At 33.1% G+C, this 20,767-nt stretch overlaps 3 protein-coding genes across 5 annotated transcripts in view; all 3 read right to left on the bottom strand.

The window, feature by feature from the left end:
- Positions 1–4,493, bottom strand: part of Ipk1 (Inositol phosphate kinase 1) — a 48,268-nt gene extending 43,775 nt beyond the window's left edge. Inside the window, exon 1 of the mRNA XM_012294459.2 lies at positions 4,347–4,493. The gene's annotated coding sequence lies outside the window, so the exon portion shown is untranslated. The remainder of the gene's footprint in view (positions 1–4,346) is intronic.
- An 18-nt stretch (positions 4,494–4,511) lies between these two features.
- LOC143264299 (uncharacterized) overlaps positions 4,512–20,767 on the bottom strand; it is a 90,226-nt gene continuing 73,970 nt past the window's right edge. For 2 of the 3 annotated variants that reach the window (XM_076530804.1, XM_076530803.1), the window contains one exon: positions 4,512–4,794. In XM_076530804.1, coding sequence (XP_076386919.1) covers positions 4,628–4,794 — 167 coding nt within the window. In that variant the 3' untranslated portion in view covers positions 4,512–4,627. The remainder of the gene's footprint in view (positions 4,795–20,767) is intronic. The other variant, XM_076530805.1, reaches the window with a different exon arrangement.
- Positions 9,273–18,251, bottom strand: LOC100880165 (Transducer of ERBB2). Its single transcript, XM_012294465.2, is given in 3 exon segments — positions 9,273–17,163; positions 17,165–17,231; positions 17,234–18,251. Coding segments are annotated over 3 exon segments (534 nt in total). The 5' UTR covers positions 17,607–18,251; the 3' UTR covers positions 9,273–17,069.

Here is a 20,767-nt window from a genome sequence, read left to right as displayed (position 1 = left end):
ATAAACGTCATATTGAAAAGACATCGTTGAATAGAATAACAAACAATTGATTATTGAACAAAAGACTGTTCGTGTACGATTAAATGGTAACGTACATTCAATTCGAAAACGCTTCGATTGCTTTGAATAATATTATTGGAAACGAATGATTTGACATGTAGATCGGTCAGAAACGTGACGGGGTGACTCGTGGGACAAATATCAAACCCATATAATACCGTGATAACAGAATTTACGTAATCGATTGCGTAACCAAAGAAAACCTATCATTACATTCGGTTTGCAATATAATTTACGTAACTTTTACTTTTCAAATACGTTTCTCGATGAACTGGCTCCGGTCAAAGTGACGTAACGCCGAATTGTAAATTGTAAGTAACCCACCGGCATTCTTATTTAATTTTTTTTTTTCTTTGTTCAGACGTTTTATGGTACTTGGACAGCAACTTTTGTTTCGACTATTTTTTATGAAACTGATATGTAATCCTTGTGCTTTACCAGACGCGAATTCGCGTTTCGAAACTGGACAATTTTATATAATAACACAAATACGGTGGAGATTCGATATAAGCGAAATGACCGGTACGATATAAGCGAGCTTTTACAGAATTTACAGATTTGGAAAACTTGAAATTTTTAAAATTTAGAAATTAAAAAATTTTAAATTATGTTTACAAATTTGAGAAATTTTTAATGTCAAAATATGGAAACTTGGCAATACTGAAATGTAGAAATTTAAAAATCTGTTAATTTAGAAAAGGGAGAATTAAAAAATGTTTCAATATAAAATGCTAAATGTGTATATTTCCAAATTCACAAATTTACTATTTTACAAATTCTTATCTAGAAAAATTAGAAATATATGAACTTGATAATTCCAAAGTTTAAAAGTTCAAATTTTCGAATTAGGAAACATCATCAGTGTTCCCAATCTTTTTCTACAAACAAACGACAATAACCGAAAGAATGCTAATGGATATCGATTAATAGCAATCGCTAATTCCTATTTCTAGTGGAACTCGTGGAGAATTTAACAATCGCGCCTTTTGTATTATCAACACAAATATGACGCCTCTTGTGTGCTCGTATCTCATTTCTTTTTCTTTCTAATCTTCATTTCCGGTTTCCAACTTATAATGTGAACAGAGATTGTTTCGTTCTTTAGTTTAATTATAGTATTTAGTTGAATTATAAATTAATCAATTATGTATTTAGTTGAATCAGAAATAAATCATTTACATATTCAGTTGAGTTACAAATAAATGAATTATATATACGTTCGAACGAATTATAATTGAATCAAATATATATTCAAATCCCAAATAAATCAATTACATATTAAACTGAATTATAAATAAACCAATCATTAGTTTAGTTAAAAATAAATCAATCAACCGAATTATAAATAAATCACTAATACATATAATAGAATTAAAAATAAAAATAGATCAATTAGAATTATAGATAGATCAATAAGATGGTTAAACAGTGCACCATCCGTGTGGCAGTAATTACCGGCGCTCGTTATAAAAACCGAATCGCTTAACTTGTGTGTCAATGTTATTGTTCCCATAGGTGCGTTTGAAGAGCAAAACATTGTTCCGCGACACACACGTTACGGTACATTGTCAGAGTGAATCTGCTTCTCAACTTTGCTGGCACAAAAGGCGCTCGTTCACCGAGATGTGCCTTGGTTTCCACCGAGAACACCGTGCACCGACCGTGTCCCACTATTATGAACGGCAAACATTTCCATTTGCGAAACTATCGTGCATTGTGCACTCGCAACGAGAACCGCGGCGACGCGACGTTAATTCCTGCTCATTAAAAATAAGTAGTTCGGGCTACGATTAATTGGCGTATCGCGGATGTTTCGCGGCATTTCTATGCCGTTGTCGTTCCTGAAACGGTTCAACCTACAACGAAGGTCAATTGAATGCCGCCGCAATTGTTTCCGCAAACGATACACAAACGAACAAACTCCTTTCAACTGCAAACACCGCATAAAATGTTTCAACTGCGCTAACAACTTCTTATTCTTACGAATGATGGACGTACACGAGTACATTTTAATTGAATCGCTCAAGGGGCCTTAACGTCGGGTTAGTCGTAAAGTGACGTCTTTTTAACCCTTAACTGGAATATGAAATGAACCCAGTTTAGCTTCAATTTTACTTCAGCTCCTGAAAATCTGAATATCATTTTTAAAACCCCCGTGTTTTTACTATTTTTTCCTCAAACTGTTATATCAAGTGTTCAGCTGAAATTTTAGCTCTTTGTATTAAAATCGAAAAAAGTTTTGAATTTTTCTGTGGGAACCATTTTTCAGTTCTTTCACGTTCCTGAATTTTTATTCATGTATGAAAATTTAAATTTACTGAAAATTTACTTAATTCAGTTTTGAATTACTGAAATCAGCTATGAAAAGTTAAAACAACTTTCAAAGATTATTTATAATTTTTTTCAAGTTGGGTCTGATAAACTAATATTTGATAAAATTAATACTAAAACCAAAGTGGCCAAATGATCGCTCCAGTTTGAAACAAGTAACGCAATTTATTAAGATGTTTCACTTGAAATCTGCATTAACTCTTTGGGGCACGGTGGGATTAAAAGTGCCCCGCCTTTTTGATGTACTTCATGGCATGGTGGGACATTTTTAGTCCCTATTGCCAGAAATCTTGCAGTAGCTGCATGTGCATAGGTTTATATTTCGCCTTATTTACGTAAAGCAGTTGGTAATGTTTTCAAATAATGTTACAAATGTATTCATTGTATTGGGAACATTCAACATGCAATTACCGGCTGAGCAATTGTTATAATCGGAAGGTTTATTGCACTCACATTTTTTTCTTAGTTTCATGTTAAAAATCGCAGAAGTAAGTCAATTTCTATAAAAATTAGTTCTTCATAAGCGAGTAACGATTTTTATAATACAAATCGATGGTTAAATTTGTTTGCAAATGATGAAAGTATAATGGGATTTCATTTGTCCAACCATACAACTTGTGGAGTAATACAAAAAACAATTTTTCTTTACTGTTTATGCTGTATATTCTTAAAAATTTAATTAACTGTTACTATTTTGTTATATTTTTACATGATGTTATACCTTTATTAATAAAAATATACCAATTTTGTTTCATTTAAAACCCGATAAAGTTCCTGTGCAACATGGGTCTATTTTTTATGTGAAATCCTGTGCCGCAAAGAGTTAATTTACATCAAGATAAAAAGTTAACGTGTGTACGATTTTATATTTAATCGTTTGTTTATTTCTCCAACATCATCAATTCTAAATTATGTGCACACAAGGTTTAGTGCTAATGAATTTTTTTGAAGTTATTATTTCTCTGCTATTAGTTTCCACAGATGTTTTCCTCGCTGTGTTTATACATCACGCGTATAGCATTCTAAGTGTAATTAGAATATACTTATTTCATATGGATGAGTCACCTTTCGAGTACAAGAGGTAATGACATTTATTCAATTCATTTTTCTCTTTGACACATTTATGCATCTATTTCAAGTTTCATTCCAGGGTGTCTTATTGAGGAAGACGGTATCAAGAATGATGGAGCTTTTGAAATAATGCTTCGATATTAATGGTCAAAGATGGTAGTTGCACAGATTGAGTTCACTTATATTACGTTATTTAACAGTTATGTTTTGTTGTCTTATACAATTTTTATGAAAATAAGAACTTGTTTAAATATGAACAAAAATATGCGTGCTATTAAATGAGAATCTTCGTAATATATTAATATTCGGTCACTTTAATAATCCTTTAATGTGTTGACACCGATTCAAGCAAATTTAGAAGAATTTTGAAGAATTTTAGGTAGAAATTTGGGAATTAATAAATGTCGACATTTGTACAATTTGAAAAAATTAAGAGTTTCAAAATTTGCGACTTCAATATTTCAAACTTCAACAATTTCAGTACTTAGAAATAAGAATATATAAAAATTAAAAAATGTAGGAATTTGGGAATTTCTAATTTCTAATTTAAAGATTCAATTAAAAATCTGAAAATTTACAAGTCCGAAAATATGAGAATTTAAATATTTTCAAGTCTGCATACTTGTTCATATCTAAAGAAATCCCATAACGCAGCAAAGTGTACTATTATTCAGTAATAACAGCGCATAAATCAAAGAACTTGCGTGAAATTAAAATTGATTGAAAATTTGGAGATTTAAATCTGAAACTTTGGAAATTGGAAAACTTACAAATCTGAATACTTAGAAATGTAAATATTCTCAAGTTTGCATACTTGCCCATATCCCACAATGCAACAGCGTACCATTATTCAGTAATAAAATTGCATAAATCAAAGAACTCACGTGAAATTAAAATTGATTTAGTCAGTAAGTCCTATCAACAGGTAAGGATCGATTAAAAGTTGAAGAGCGAAGTTCGGGATCGGTCCTTGTAAGGAATAAGTAAGGGGGGCAGTAACCGTGCGGGCCAAGTGGTATCAGGGGGCCAGGGCAACAACCGAAGCTGACCTCTACGACAAGCATCGTTCTCCTCCTCCTCTTCCACCTCCTTCCTCTTCTTTCTCTTCTAACCTCTCTCCATCACACGCTTTACAGCTCCTTTTCCTCCGCGGCACAATAATTCGTCATTTCGCACGCCACGAACCTTTCCTGTTCGCCAGACCATCTCGCATTTGTCCCACATCGTCGTGGCCTGAACCATGAAATCTTAACAACGCTCGTGAACGAATCGCTGAACCGTAACTTCGTCTCGTGTCGATGGAGTTAAACCCCTTCCGTCGTGAATTAATTCCTGGCGAAAGAAGAAAGAATGGAGAGACGGTTACGCTGATACACTTTCTTGACGGCACTATCGAATCGATCTACCGCCCGCCATTTTGCCGACCGAGACAACTCTCTTGGCTCGTCCATCTTGTTTGCAAATAGTACGTTGTCTGATTTACTGTCATACTTCGGGTGTATAAATTGGAACATTGAAGTAGCACGATAGGATCGGAGTCAAAGTTACATTCACATTGGCTCAAAATTATGATAGATAAGATGATTACATGTTACACTTAGTTCTTGCTTGTTCTACTTGCAAATAGTGTAATGTCGAATTTATTATCATATACCTCAGATGCATACATTGTAACACATAAGTAGTATGATAAGGTCAGAACTGAACTAGTCAAAGTTACATCTCTTCACTTAAAATTATGATAAAATGGATGTATGAGGTTGCACTAATTTTATTCACCTTGTTTGCAAATAGTGTAATGTTTGATTTACTCTCATATATGTTCGGTATATAAATTGAAACACTTAAGTAGCATGGTACGATCAGAACTGAACTATTCGAAGCTAAATCTACACATTCAATTCAGAACTGTAACAGATAAGATAGCATACAATGACGTTACACTATTGCTTCTCTATCTTGCAAATAGTGTAGTGTCAGATCTAGTATCGTATACATTGGGTGTATAAATTTGAACACTTAGGTAGCATGATAGGATCAGAACTATGCAAAGCAGTATCTACAGTTTCTACACTGAAAATAATAGATAAGATGGTTGTATGACATTACGTTAAATTCCTGTTCGTCCACCTTGTTTGCAAATGACAATGTCTGATTTACTACTGACTCGAGTATATAACTTTGACTGCTCAAATAGCATTGTAGGTCAGAAAAGTAGGTTGATCTAACTGAAACTCTAAATGTTCGAATGGAACATATCAATATGTACAATCAAGGATCGCTGAAGGTAGAATATTCTTGATATTTTAACTTCTTTCAGTTGCAGCAATAACCTTAACGTTGTAGTATAAATTAGCTGTGAATGAACTGCCTATAAAATTGTAGGTTAAGAGGCTAAGAACTTGGTGGGTAACAAAATTAATAAATGAGAGGGTTCAAAAAAGTACCGAATAACATTTCATTGAATGAAATGAATGAATAATCATAAATAAATGAAATCTAGTTCCAAGTAACTTTTCCCAAAGAAATAGACTATCTATTGTTTTTTCTCGGAATGTGTAGGTAACGGGTTCCAGTGTCACGTTACCTGGTACTTTCCACAAAACGATAGTTAATCAACCATAATTAATGCCGTCTCTCGTGTTCTTGCGATTGCTTTCTATCGATACTCGAAGCATGCCGTTCGTGCTCGATCTTGGCTCGATCGAGGAGCACTTTTTGCTTTGTCCGAGCTCGATCGCGAACGTGGTTATCCGTTATCAAAGGCACGTTCGCAAGGGAATCACGGAACATGCTAATGGATAGATGTATCGAGAATTGGCCGCGAAGTTAACAGGCATTAGCTACTTGGTCGACTGGCTAATCGTCGATGATCGATAATGGAGCAACTGAACTGGTTACACGAGAACCATAGCTATTACCATGACCGATGCCAACTACTGCCAGGAGAAAGGGTATCGAGTGCCACCATTCGATACGAGATTTTTTTCGAAGCGGGTAGTCGAGCTTTCAAGTTGAAGACCAGCCTCGATTCACCTCGAAAGGAGACTGCGTCGAATGTGGCGGACATTAAACGATATCTCGGCGAAAAAATGGACATTCCTGTTTGCCACTAGACTACTCGTGCCGGTTAAATAATTATACCCGTAGAACACTGTTTCAACTTATCCAATCGATGTGACATCGAAGAACTTTTCGATAATTTTTGAAGAATACGAAATACCGATCTTTGAATTTATCGAATGTGTATTGGAATGGATAGGGATAATTTTATTGTTTGATTCGGATAATTCGAATACTGGAATTCTGAATAATTCGAGCATTGATCGTGTTCGAATGGATGTTACATTTGGAGAATTTTAAAACTCGAATATATCATATGGATTATTTGAATATTTCATTGGGACAATTCGAATAATTAAATGTACTAGACTTATATTTTAAGGATGCATTCGGATAATTCAAGTATTTGAATATTGTACTCGGACACTTGAATATCATTGATATTCAGATAATTCGAGTACTTCATTAATTTGAACATTTAAATATTTTGCTTGCAAACTAATACTTAAATATTTCACTCGAATAATTCGAATATATGAATATTACATTCGGACAATTCGAATAATTGAAAGCATCCAGATAATTCGAATGTCCAAGTATTTCATTCATTAATTTGAAAATTTAAATATTTGACTTGTAAACTACGTAATATTTCAACTATATAAATATTTCACTTAAACAATTCAAATATTTGAACGTTTCATTAGGATAATTCGGGTGTTGGAATATTAAATACAAATAATTCGAATGTCGAATTGTTACACTTTTGAATATCACAATATTTGAATATTTATTCAGATAATTTTAGTATTCGATCTCTGAACTTCTACAAACCGAAACTCCTAAATACTCCATTCGGATAATTCGAATACCTAAATATTTAACTGAGGCTATTCAAATACTGGGGCATTAAAATTTCGAGTGCTCGAATATTTGAATATTCAATCGGATACTTGTGATGATACTTCAAATATTTGAATATTCAAATATTCTATTTGGATAATTTTATTTGCATAATTTAGGTATTTAAACATTCTATTCGGATGATTTGAGTATTCAAATATTTTATTTGAATAATTTGGGTATTTAGATATTTTATCTACATAATTTAGGTATTTAAACATTCTATTTGGATAATTTGAGTATTCAAATATTCTATTTGAATAATTTGAGTATTCAGATATTTTATTTAAATAATTTGAGTATTTAAATATTCTTTTCGGTTCATTTAAATTTTCGAATATTCAAACATTGAAGCGACGTAGCTTCGGATATTTACATGTTCCATTCACATGATATAGGTATTTAAATATTCGAATGTTCATAACATGAATATCGGAATTTTCTATTCGAAACAAATTCTTGTATCTACTAGATACAGATATACGCATAAGCAGGTTAATAAGTGATCGCACAAAAGAATCTAATAAAAACAAAGCATATAGTTATTTTATGATTTATTCAGCTACTTTTTTATTCTCTACAAATTCGCAACGTCATACAAAATAAAAAAAAACTCGCACTAGTTTAGTTTAACTTGACAGATACATTTCGCTTTCTTTATACTGTTTATGTTTTACACTAATGAATTGTATCAATTATGGTTTATAAATTGGAATAGAATAAATTCATATCGATATATTTTCTACCATTAAAAGGAATCTTCGCTTAATTATAATTTTGCATATTGTATTCTAATGTATTATTAAATAACGTAAAATGTAAACATTAGAATTATTAAGTAATTTGAATTGTTTTATCAACTGTTTCTGTTGTATAGTTTCAAACAATAGTGCAATTAAATTAATAAAAAACAAAAAATTGTTCAGATTCAAAAATTCAAATTAGTAAGAGTTGTAAGAAATTAAAAATATTTATTTATTGATAATACGCGAGTTTTCTCATAGTCTAACATTTATATGAGATATTACATTTATCTATATTTTATGAATAATAAATTTCAAGAAAGAATCTCAAATTCAGTCAATGTTATTTTATTTAGTAAAAAATTAAAACACTGTTACTTAAAATAAATTAAAATATTTTATCGGTTAGCCGTAATAAATTACATACTAATAAGAAATTGTCAAAACAACAGAAAAATAAAGATTAAAACACGCAAAGATATTTCTTGGATTCAACATGCAACATTTAAAGTTTACTTAAACTAAATATACAAAAAATAATGAATAATTAAAAACAGAATAATTGCACGTTCACATATCTTCAAGTACAAAATATTGCAGTTGTGAAAAATATACTGATAATGTTAACGAAGATTCCTCGAAGTATAAACTTTCCCCTAATTTAAGTTTCTTTCAATATTTTGTTTGACATTGTTATTGCAATGACGCAATCAGAATTCATTTACCGAAGAGAGAAAAAAAGGAGATGTGGTGTTCAGGACATCGGTCATAAAATCAAAAAACACTGGACACGGTTATTTTGTATTCATGAAATTTCATAAGCACGAGGCCTTTTTGTTTTTATTATTTCTGTACAAAAAAAGTCGAAAAAATTATAGATTTTTTCTTTCGATAAAGATTTAATTTTTTCGAGCTCACGGCATATATACAAGCGGGAAATGATAGACATAGTAACCTATAAACTAAATATAATTATACATTGATATAATAATAGATATAATAATTAGAATCCATAATAATTAATAGTAAACCTACAGTCTACAGATTCGAGAGTGTACGTTATGCGTTTCCTCATGTCTGTATTATCCTCGTCAATGTATGTGTGTGTGTGTGTGTGTGTGTGTACAGGCGCGTGCAAAGTGGCTTTCCTCGATTCTACTCGTTCGGCAACGGTCGGCTTACGTCGGTACAATTCGGTTCGCGTGGGGCTGGAAGTACAACTACACTCTTTATTTCGCGTACAAGGAACAAAAACAAACCTAAATTCTAAATGGTTAGGTAGGGTTTTTCTTGGTCGAGGGAAACCTATCTTGCTCGCGATTGTACCTGTATACATTGATAAAATCAATTTCCTTTATTATACAAAGTTCCTCGAACAGATCGTTCCAATCCGAATTAACCCTTCGTAGTCTAAAGTTGTTCGGTAAAAAATGAATTAACATTTTTCTAATTGTCAACTCGAATTATCATTTGGTTAATTTATTGTTTTAGATAAACAAATTTTGCTATATTATTATGAGATGTAATCTGTGGATGATGGGTAATTCAAGAGCCTGTGATACTAAATGTTTGTAATAATTATTACAAGTAACTGATTGAGGAATAATTTTAAATTTCATTTTTATTCCGAAATTCTAAAATTTAAACTCAAAGTTTATTTTAATTAAAAAACTTGCAAATAATTATTTTTTTTCAAGAGATATTTCATAATTTTGAACTACATTTTTCCAGGAATTTCCAATGTAAGGTCTTGTAAATTACAAGGTCACAAGGTTATTATTAACCCATCCACCATTCCAGAATTATATTCGATTATCACCGATATACAAATAAACAGTTTCTTCTAAAAGACAATTCCTGATAATATTCCATTATCAATATCAAGAAACATTTATAGCAAATTCGATATAAACATATCAATGACGAAATTTGATAAATCAACAGTAGACCGTAAAGAGTTAATTGACAATGTATACCATGTGTGTAGTGTTCGTGTGTGTGTGTATGAACGAATGTTTTCTTGTGCACTATCCAACAGGGTCGCCGAATTCGGATCTCGATGACCTTGGGTCAGTGTCTTCGTTTTTATCTCTCTAGCTCGACTGCGTATTAAAATCACTACGATTTTGTTCTCTAATCAGTACAATAATTCGGCATCACAATAATATTACCACGATGGGACCCACGGCCTTAATATACCCGAGTTGAGCACCCCTGCCGGGTCTCTCACGCTCTCTTCCTGTCCATCCCTCTCTGTTTCTGTTTTATTTCTTTCTTTTCTTTTTTAATTTGTCTTTTCACCCTCATCCTCTCTCTCCCACACTCTCTTTTTTATTATCTCGCTTGCACGCTTACGGAAAAATTGTATGCTTTTTCTGACTAAATCGTTTCCGCTTTTTTCTATTTTTTCTGTTTTTCTTCCTTCCCCGAAAAAATCACACCCTCTTCTCTCGTGCATTCTCCTTCCTGGTGTCCCAACAAGAATAATAATTTTCACAAGAAAAGAAAGACACACGGCATGTACTCTTAATATATTTTACGCTTCATTTACAAATTTCAACTCTCTTTCAAAGCACTTTCTCACGATCGAAAGCGGAGGGAACACGTGTTACGGAAAATGCGAACGGAAGAGACGAATTATACAAAAATTTGTACAAATTCAATTTCGAATTTTGAATAAAAATTTTCTTTTTTCATGTGCACCTACGTAAAGCGAAATTTTTTAAATAATTAAATCGATGAAGTTTCTTTTTAACGAAATCTCGAATAAGAATTTGAATAGTTGAATTATTTGGATAGCTTGAATCTTCAACATTCAATTCGAGCAATTCGAACATTTAACTCGAATAATTCGAATATTAAAGGGTTACAATTTTGAACATTCGATTTCGATTATTCGAATATTCAAAATATAAAAGTTGGGAATAGTAGAATGTTCAATATTCCACACAAATAATCTCAATATACCTGAAATTTAGATTACATCGAATTTTTCAAACACTCAAATACCGAATAATTAATTTAAGCATTTAAATTTTAGATTCCAAATAATTTTAATATATTAGACGAAAAACAGAGTAAGTCTATTTCACAGTATTTGAATAAAATTATTTTTAGCATTCCAATAAAACCATTGATCAAATAAAATATTTTGCATAATATTGACATCATACTTTACTACAAATTTAATAGACAAAATACACATTTTTAAAATGAGCTATTTCTGCGATATAAGAGAGTAATTTTATTTAAAATTGATACAATTAATTAAAATAAATTTATATATTCGATAAAACTGTTACTAATAAGCAACATGATATTCAAATAATACTTCTTGTAATTTGAGATGAACAAAAAATTCATATTTAAAATTATCCAAACATTCAAATATTTCAATTATCCATTTATTTTAATTTTTGATGAATAAAGAACATAAAAAATTGTGGTACAACTTTGTTTATAATGAAAGAAAAAAAAGTGAACTTCGCTTTCCGTATTTGCACGACTTAACTTACGATTGAAACACATCACATTGATCATATTTACAATTTGTTTTTATGAAAAATTTGCGATAGATAACGCTTTTAAAATTCCTCGTTTGCAACGCAGCGTGCAAGTGATCTTTTATACAAATAATTCTATGTAAATATACACACGATAATAATATCTTTCCGTCTGCAATTTGCAATATTCCCTCCCCTTTCTCCCACAAGCATCCCCTCCCATATGAACACAGTAAACAACCATACCCAAATATATCCTTGTTCCTCATACAGAACTTTCGAATCTTGCCTTCTTCTTTATCATCTTTTTTTTATCGTTTATCTTGATTTTGTCTCGTTTTATTTAAAAAAATACTGAATTAACCAAGCTAAAATCACAGACTTGCTGGTGTCTTGTTCCAGCGGGTTTGTACAAATTCTTCCTGAAGAACTCTATGTATAGTTACAAGATGTATATATATGTATATATATAATTATGTATATATAATATATGTGTATGTATGTATATATATACATATATATGTATATATAGTAATTACAATTCACTCGTGAAATAATGTTTCATTTTTTTTGCACTTCTTTCGCTCTTCATTCTCGCAAATTTGTCTCGCTGAGGTTTTCTTTTTCTCTTTCAACGAATATATTTTCATTTTCTTTCCCGATGGCTTTCAAACAGAGCAGAATTCAAAACAAAAGGAACATCTTTATAACTACAGGCTATTGTGTTTGTATCATAGTGAAAGTGCTAATTTAATAAATGCGTGCATTTATTTACTTAAACTGATAGATTAATATTATATCAATTGTTGTATGAAATATTTTCATAAGAGTTTTAATCGATTGCACGATAAAAGAATGTCTAAAAGATTGAAGAACTTAATTTAAATAATTTTAAATACCCGCGCGTTTCTGATATTTACAAACTTTCCGAACGAACCCAAATCGAACCGATGCTCAAGCATCTACTTCGATAATTTTTCACTTGCTTGATAAATTTATTCACGAACATACATAGTAAAATTTAATAGTAAAAGCATACATTTTGCGTTAAATTCATTATAAATATACTAACAAAAATGTTCTTAATGATCATTTTTCTTAGTAATTGTATACATTTATCACATAACCTGAAAATTGAATGCCACTTGTAGAAGTGATATAAAGAAATTAATAAATTTAGGTTGTGTACCATTCGCAAGATATGCATTTTATTAAGTAAAGTCTTAATCCTTTGCACTTATATAAAGAAAAAAACTAGGAATTTATAAATATTTGCAAGGACTGTTTTAAAACAAAAAACGCGATATTGTGCTTTTATATTATGACAAATGTAAGCAATTTTGAATACTGTTACTATTTTTAGTAAAATCTGAAATAAACGCAAACATTTATTAAACTTGACACTTTACCATAACCTATATATAGTTTGAAGGACCGTGTGTATGGTGTGCGAGATATTTTCTACATCGCCGTTCGACTCTCACACTTTCTCCTGATCCTCGTCTTACTTTCGACAGAGATTTTTCAGTAGTCTTTCAAATGAAAACAGCGAATACAGGTTTCTCTTTTTTTCAATCTCGAGTCAAGTATATTTAGCAATTTTAATCGAACGATTTATCGTTACATTGCGACTGTCATTTGAATAATCGAAAACAAAACCGAAACAATGAAATATCTTTTTCAAGTAAGTGATAAAAAAAATATACGTAAAAACTAATCGTTAAAAATGAAATGATAACTTAAAAATTCGTTTGTTTAAAATTGCCACGCATACTCATTGATATAAACATATTTATACGTATCTAACCTTTACATATCAGTAATATACAGACGCGTGTACACGTGTCATAATGTTTCACGGATACACGCGCCTCTAATTAGGTCGTTCGCGTAATTAGAGATTGTTCATATTGTCTCTCTACTTTTAGTATAATCACAGACACGGTTTTCTATATAATCGCTACGTACAGAGTTTCCTGATTCGACAAGTACCTCCTCTGTTTCCATTTTATCTTTCTTTTTTCTTTTGTTTGATATTCACACGACACTTATACACGTATTGATTAAGTATTGTCACCTCAGGCGAACGGCATAACATTCTTTCAAATTCTTGCACACCATGATTCAATGTCTACCGAGAAGCAGATAAATCAGGAAAAAAATGACTTACCGGTGATGACATCGTTATGCGGCCGTATTATTGTGTAAATCAGACACGCCACCGGAGAAAATCTGTATATACATTTACGTGTATACAAGGAGAACGTACGAACTTTCAATTCTACATAATTATAGAGATCATTTGCAAAATTGTAGCGCGTGTCTGTAAAATAAAAGAAACATTCATATTCAAAATTGCTGTATCCTTATAACCCAATGGAAAAACACTAAATTTTGTAAATTCAAATCCCATAGTATACATATATTTTTTTAATGAAATTGAATAAAGTTTACTTTTAAGTTCTGAAAGAAAAACTAAATTAAAAATAATTCTTTGCTGTCATTGGAAGGATCAAATTAATTATTCTACGTGCTAGATCTATTTGTACAATTTATTTAAAAAAATATATATATGCTACAAAACTCAAACTTACCAAAGAGCTTTACAAGACTACAATAAATGTGTAACCCATTGACCGCTTTGTAACCAATATATGATTAACGCTTAAGTTTTCATAGGAATTCATCACCTGTATTAAAGTAGTTCTTTTACTTATCGAATTAAAAGTATTCCTATTCGATAACTGAAGATCTGCATAATAGAAACAATAAAATACTGTTAAAATAACAGAAGAGATTTGTTAAAGATAAAAATACTACCTAACAAAAACCTTCTACGGCTGAAGCATTGGTAGCTAATGTAGGTATACATTTAACAAACTTTAAATATGAATATCTCCCTTATTATAAAGAAAACTGCGCACTACAATTTTACAAAATTATTACCTTCGGTGTTCTATATAATTATGCAAAGTATGGACGAAATCTCCTTGTTGTTTTCCTTCAAAGCGATATCAAGTTCTCAAACTACAATGTAATTATCTGTATCTTTCAATTTACACATATAGATTTCTATTGCATCGTACACTTATTGCAACGAGTAAAGAGGGATATATCTATGTACTATTGTATGTGAAACGAAATGAGATATTAAACTTGCAAAAGTTTTCATTCGACTTAAAAAGAAAAGTAAATGATAGTAAAACAACAGCCGATTATTGTCAAAGTGCAAATTCGTGGGTAAAAAAGATAGCCACGCGATGAAATTCACATCATTCGTACTAACACTCACTCTTCACTCTTAGTCACGTTCGAAACACCAGAAAAGATAATTACTATGGTACATGCACGAAACCACTCCCTCTCCCTTCATGCGAAGAAAAATCACAGTTGTTTACTTCATTTTTGTTGGTTATGTCTTCTCGCTTTGACTCTTTCTCTCTCTCTCTTTCTCTCTCGTACGCATGCGCTCTGTCTCGTTCGCTCGCCGCAATATCTCTCTGATCACAAAAAACAGATAATATACAATTCGACACGACGTATACGCCTAAGCTTCGCTCTCGTAACGCTTACACGTACACGTCGTCTTTTTCACGTATATAATACCTACATATATGTACATATAAACTCACGCGTTTTGTTTAAAGGTTTGTACGTATGAAGTGTAACGTGTATTAACGATGCGACGGGTGGGGCCGAGATCGAGATCGCTCGACTAGAGGTGCCACTGTCAATATCGCTAAAGTAAATAAATGTGACTGAAGTAGAACCTTTCAAATCTATTTATTCTTGTTCGAACTTCATCAACAAACCTACTTTAACTTAACGTGTAATTTTGTTATTCTTTTTGAAATTTAAACGAGAATAGTGTTACCTAGATGATTTTAGGTTAGGATCGAAATTTAAACAAAAGTAAATAGATTCAATGACAAAATTTGTGATTCTAATATTTGAAAGTTGGAAATTTTAAATACTCGATTTGGATAATTCGAATGTTCGAAGGGTTTAATGTTTGAATATTCGAATATCATTTATACGGATAATTTGAATTTTCGATTCTATTAAGTTTGTTGAGTATTGAAATTTTGAAATTCAAACCAAGATAAATAGATGTTAATGATAAAATCTCGCGTTGCATTCTACCTCGCTCGCTTCCGCCTATCGTTAACGTTATATCGTTAAGTATCAACAGGATATCGATAACTTATCGATAATCAACAGCAACACCTCTCCGCTCGATTGGCCAACGACCAATAAAAACGCTGCTGATGGACAATTCAAGAATTGCTGTCCATTACCGATAACGATGACGCGTTGTACGAAAATACTCCGTTGTATTAACTTCCCAAGAAAATTACAAATGCGTCGAGAAAAATACGTGGATGTTACTTCAGTTTCATTTATTCCATACGTTCTCGAACCGTGAAGAAACGTTGTCGGATGTTTTGTGTACGTGGCTCGGTGGTAATTTGCATTGATAATGCGAGGTTAGGGAGAAAAGAAATCCTTGACGAGAAGAGAGGATGTCAGCGGATGTTGCTCGTTGATCCTTCGTCCGGAAGTAGACTCGTTTCTCCATGTTATTCCTCTTCGCCGTAGGAGGGAACGTGCCAAGAACTCGCATCTCTTGCAGGTTATGTTCGAAATACATCAGAGACTTCGTGGAAGAAAAAAAGGTAAAGAAACACGTTGGTGTTGAATCCTTCTCGAGGGAGAGAGAGGCTCTTCGCTTTTCCTCTCTCGAGAACAGAGGAGAGGGTCAGACTGGTTCGTTGTTCCCCACCCCATAGCTTCCTTCCAGGATTAACGGAAGTACGTAGGTGGAGAGGGGGGCTGAGATCAATTTGTTGGGAGCTCCACCGGAGTTCGCCCATTTTTTTTCTCACTTTGCCTCATCGGCTGTTTCCGTGGAAACGATCTTCAGGCGAGACACACCGAAGAGGACCACTGGTCTAGGTACATTTAAGGGAACGCGCAGTATTCTCCTCAAAACATGTATCCAATGATTTCCCGCCATTTTCCTCTCTCGTACGATTAACGAAAATTCGGGTGACTAGAGTCAGTCGTGGTTTGCATTTGCCGATCCCTCGAGGAACCGTCGAACGATGCGCGCGCATCGATTTCTTCGACGGCCAAAAATAAAAATGGTTCTTCGTTTTCTGTACACTTTTTGTTGTTTCGTGTTTTGGTCAAATTGCTCGACGGAGCAGCACACTGCGCGTTCATGCACGAGTCAAACTTTCACCTGACCAGAAGAAAAAAAGCGCAATCACATGTATCACGAAAAAAATATAACGTGTGTACTTTGATCAGTCCGAGAGCGTGATGCACGTCCAATGGAAATGAGGCGAGACGCTTAGCGTCGTCGCATCGATACAGTATCGACGAGAAAGCTTCAACTGGAAACAAACGCAGCAATTTGCTCGCTGAACTGCGAGTGTTCCAGCAGTAACGAGTCTTTACAACTTTCGAATTGCTGTTGCTGCTGTTGTTGATGGTGTTGATGTTGGTGTTGGTGTTGGTGTTGGTGCTGATGTTGATGTTGATGTTGCTGCGACTCCTCCGGATCAGGCTCCGTGCGTTCGTAGAGCACACAAATGGACCCGTTCTCTCCGATTCTGTACGAAACTTCCGACGGATCGATCCACATGGTCAGCTCGCTCGGGAACAAACTATGCAACACCGTGGGCAGCAAACCGACATTCGCGCCTGCCTGTGCGATCACAGGATCCATTTTACCGTTGATGCGTATGCAACGGTAACCGGAACCGCGATTTGGACGGTCCGGGAACCAGTGGTCCCTATAACGATGGCGTAGAACCTCCGTCAGAGAGGATTTGAACATCTCCAATTGTCGTTCGGATAGTTGGCCCGTCTGCAAACGCAGCAGATGCACCAGAAAATCTGCTGCTGACACAATTTCCAGTCTCATGGTTGCAGTACGGTGAGACCCAGGACGAATGATCTACGATATGATTATTTTGATCGATCTCTTCTTCTTCCACTTCCTCTTCTCGAAAATAAATACCGTTTTGAAAAGGTCACGGCACGAAAGGAGCCGTTGTTGTTCGCGGGACGCGTACTGGAGTCTTCACAAAATGGCGTCGCCGCCACGTCGTACGATCGCGATGAATATTCGCCCGTCGATGCTCCAGCGCGACGAGAATTTTGAAGCGTGCTCCGTTTATTCTTCCACCGATATCGATTACGATTCGTTGTTATGGCGATCACTTTTATTTTAGACGAGAATTTTTCCTCAAAATCTCGCTGGAGAATGGCTGGATTAATCCGGTGATTCACGGATATCGTTGTTGGTAATGAACTCTTTTTTGCTTGCCGACCCGTTTCTCCGCTTGCCGAGATGTTAATGATCGAGTAGACCGCGAACTATCGTACTCGAACGAACCGTAAAAATAACCGTCCCACGCCGTTTCACTACGAACACTTTTCTAACCACAATACAACTTTCTCACGAAGCCTAAACCGACGAGCATCTATCCGACTCGCGGAACGACCGCACCCACCGATTGCCAACGACTTTCTAGTAGCACCGACCGTCGACGCGAACGAAGTAGCTTTGTCTCTTTGTTCACGCAGCCCTGAGGGGGGATGGTACGCGCGCGCTGATTGGCTGACTACGTTTCCCACTGTGGCAAACGGTCATGTGACCACAATCTGCGCGCTTCCGATGCGCACGCGTTCGCAGCTGCGTCCCGAATACGAATCGTCTGCGCAATTAAAGGTTCTCAACCTGGCGTCACGTCGTAGAAAGAATGAATAAATTTCAAATATTTCTCTGAAATCTGAATTATAAATAACATCCGATTACATGCACGTGTACATACACTCGAATGTGATTCAGGTTTCCATTGAATAAGGACTAATGTAGGACGAACAGTGTATTACTTCCCATCGATTTTCGAATAAAGTTAAATAAAGTTGAAATTAATTTTGAAAAGTTTCAAAATTTTTCGATGCTCGAGTACTTTTAGTTTGGCTTAAAAATAAAGTTGGAAATTTTCAAATTTTTCAGATATTCAAATAATTAAATTTCAAATTACCAAACTTGGAAAAAATGATAATTTTACATTTCAAAATTGTAAATAAGTTTTAGATTGCTAAATTATCGAGTAAAGAATATTAATGATTATTGATACTTCTTTCTCCTACGCCATTTTTTCTAGGGTAGTCTAACACACTCACCTACACGCGCAAATACAAAATATTGTAACAGAGTTTTATTCTTGTAGGATTAAAATTAATATTGTTTCGAACGTTAACTGTTACTGCGATTTCACGTTATCATCCGAACGCCCCTTAAGGCTTCTTTCACCTTCGAACTTCGACGATGCAACAGCTTAATATTTTATCGTTATCAATAACGACGTGAGTCATGCACCTTTGAATTCCATGTTTATCGAAATATGTACGCACGTTCAACCGTTCGTGTCTCATAAAATGTCCAATTTATCAACGGTAATGCGATGCTATACCTGTTCATTATTCTGTCGAAGGTAGAAAGCAGGATTTTCGAAGAAAAGATGCAATCGCGAGTATATATCGTAAATAGACTAGAAGCAATCGTAAAATTCATTGCTTTTCATATTTAAATGTTTCAGGTCGAAGACTTTACCTGTGATCGACGGATAATTATGGGACTATAATGTACAGTTATCAACGGGTTTCCTTTCTTCGATACGAAGAAGAAAATTATATTAAACGAATGGGAACAGTACCGTTCAAAAGTTCTAATGGCGACGCACGTGTTACTTGGTCAAAAAATAAAACGCAGTTGAATTTCAAAATTTCGATCGTAGTAACTTATCTTATTTGTCAGTATAAGCATAAGATACGGCTTCCAGGGACTGTCTTATGATAAGAGTCTCATCTAGAGTGGGTTAAGATATCTCGAGCGAAATTTGGTTATAGCTATAGAAATGAAATAGTAATATACGAATAAAGTGGTAAAAATTATGTTATTGTAATAACAAATATATTGTCAGGTAATGCAGATGCAAAATATGGAGTATTTTAGATATAAAGTGTAAGTATTAATAATAGTGGAAAAAAGATTTTATTACAAATAGAATTTTAATAATAGGTGAATAGATATTAATAGTAATAATAATTAGTGTATAGGTATTAATAATAAGACAGCATTAAGGCAGAATTTTAATTCAGAATATTACTTTTTTTTAAAGTATAGAAAATAGTAGAACCTTAATTATACAGATATAGGTATTAATAATAAAAGATGAATAATTTAATGAACAGGATTTTAATGGTAAGAATATTACCTTGTTAAAATATAGAAAGTAGTAAAAGTTTAAACATAAAAATATATGAATAGTATTTTTACCCGAATTTTATCTATAGAAATTAATAATATCATTTAATAAAATTAACGCTTTACAAAGAACTTTCACCAGAAAAAGAAGTAAATCATCGGATTTTTATCGTTTCAATTATTCTGTTTCCGATGCATAGATGAGTATCACTGTGCACTAACCTATGTCCTATTGTATTTCAGAGTGCGCATTCAATTGCAATTCATCTATTCTCCCATTTTTTTTTCGCTGATTTTATTTTCTTCCGTTTTTTCATACGAATTTCATGCGCTGACCACCGATAACGCGCTATACAAATTACGAAACTCACTTCCGTTGCTTATTATTTACATCGAATTAACAAACATTAGTTATAGTTTTAATTAATTCTATTTTTATTCTGTTCCGCAATCTACTTTTTTTGTAATTACCTACAGTAATGCTCGTTTCTCGTAATGTACTATTTTTATTTTAGTATGGAAGATTCTTAGATTATAACTTACACTTCGTAATAAAATTATTTTAACAGTTATAAATGAATAACTTGAGATATAAATTCTACGTTAAAGGTGTCGTTCCTATAAAAACAAATACAATTCTTTTAATATTTTTTTTTATGGTTCATCTCAGGGTTTTATTAAATTATATTCCATCAGATATTTTGTTTTCAATTCATATATACTTTTTAATTTAAATTATGATTTAATAAAATATTAAATAAAACAAATTATTGAATAATTTTTAAATTCAACACAATATTTTTAAA

Source organism: Megachile rotundata, chromosome 4, assembly GCF_050947335.1.
Source record: "Megachile rotundata isolate GNS110a chromosome 4, iyMegRotu1, whole genome shotgun sequence".
NCBI lineage: Eukaryota > Metazoa > Arthropoda > Insecta > Hymenoptera > Megachilidae > Megachile > Megachile rotundata.
Note: the sequence above shows the minus strand (reverse complement) of the source record. Positions and strands in the feature narration are given on the sequence as shown.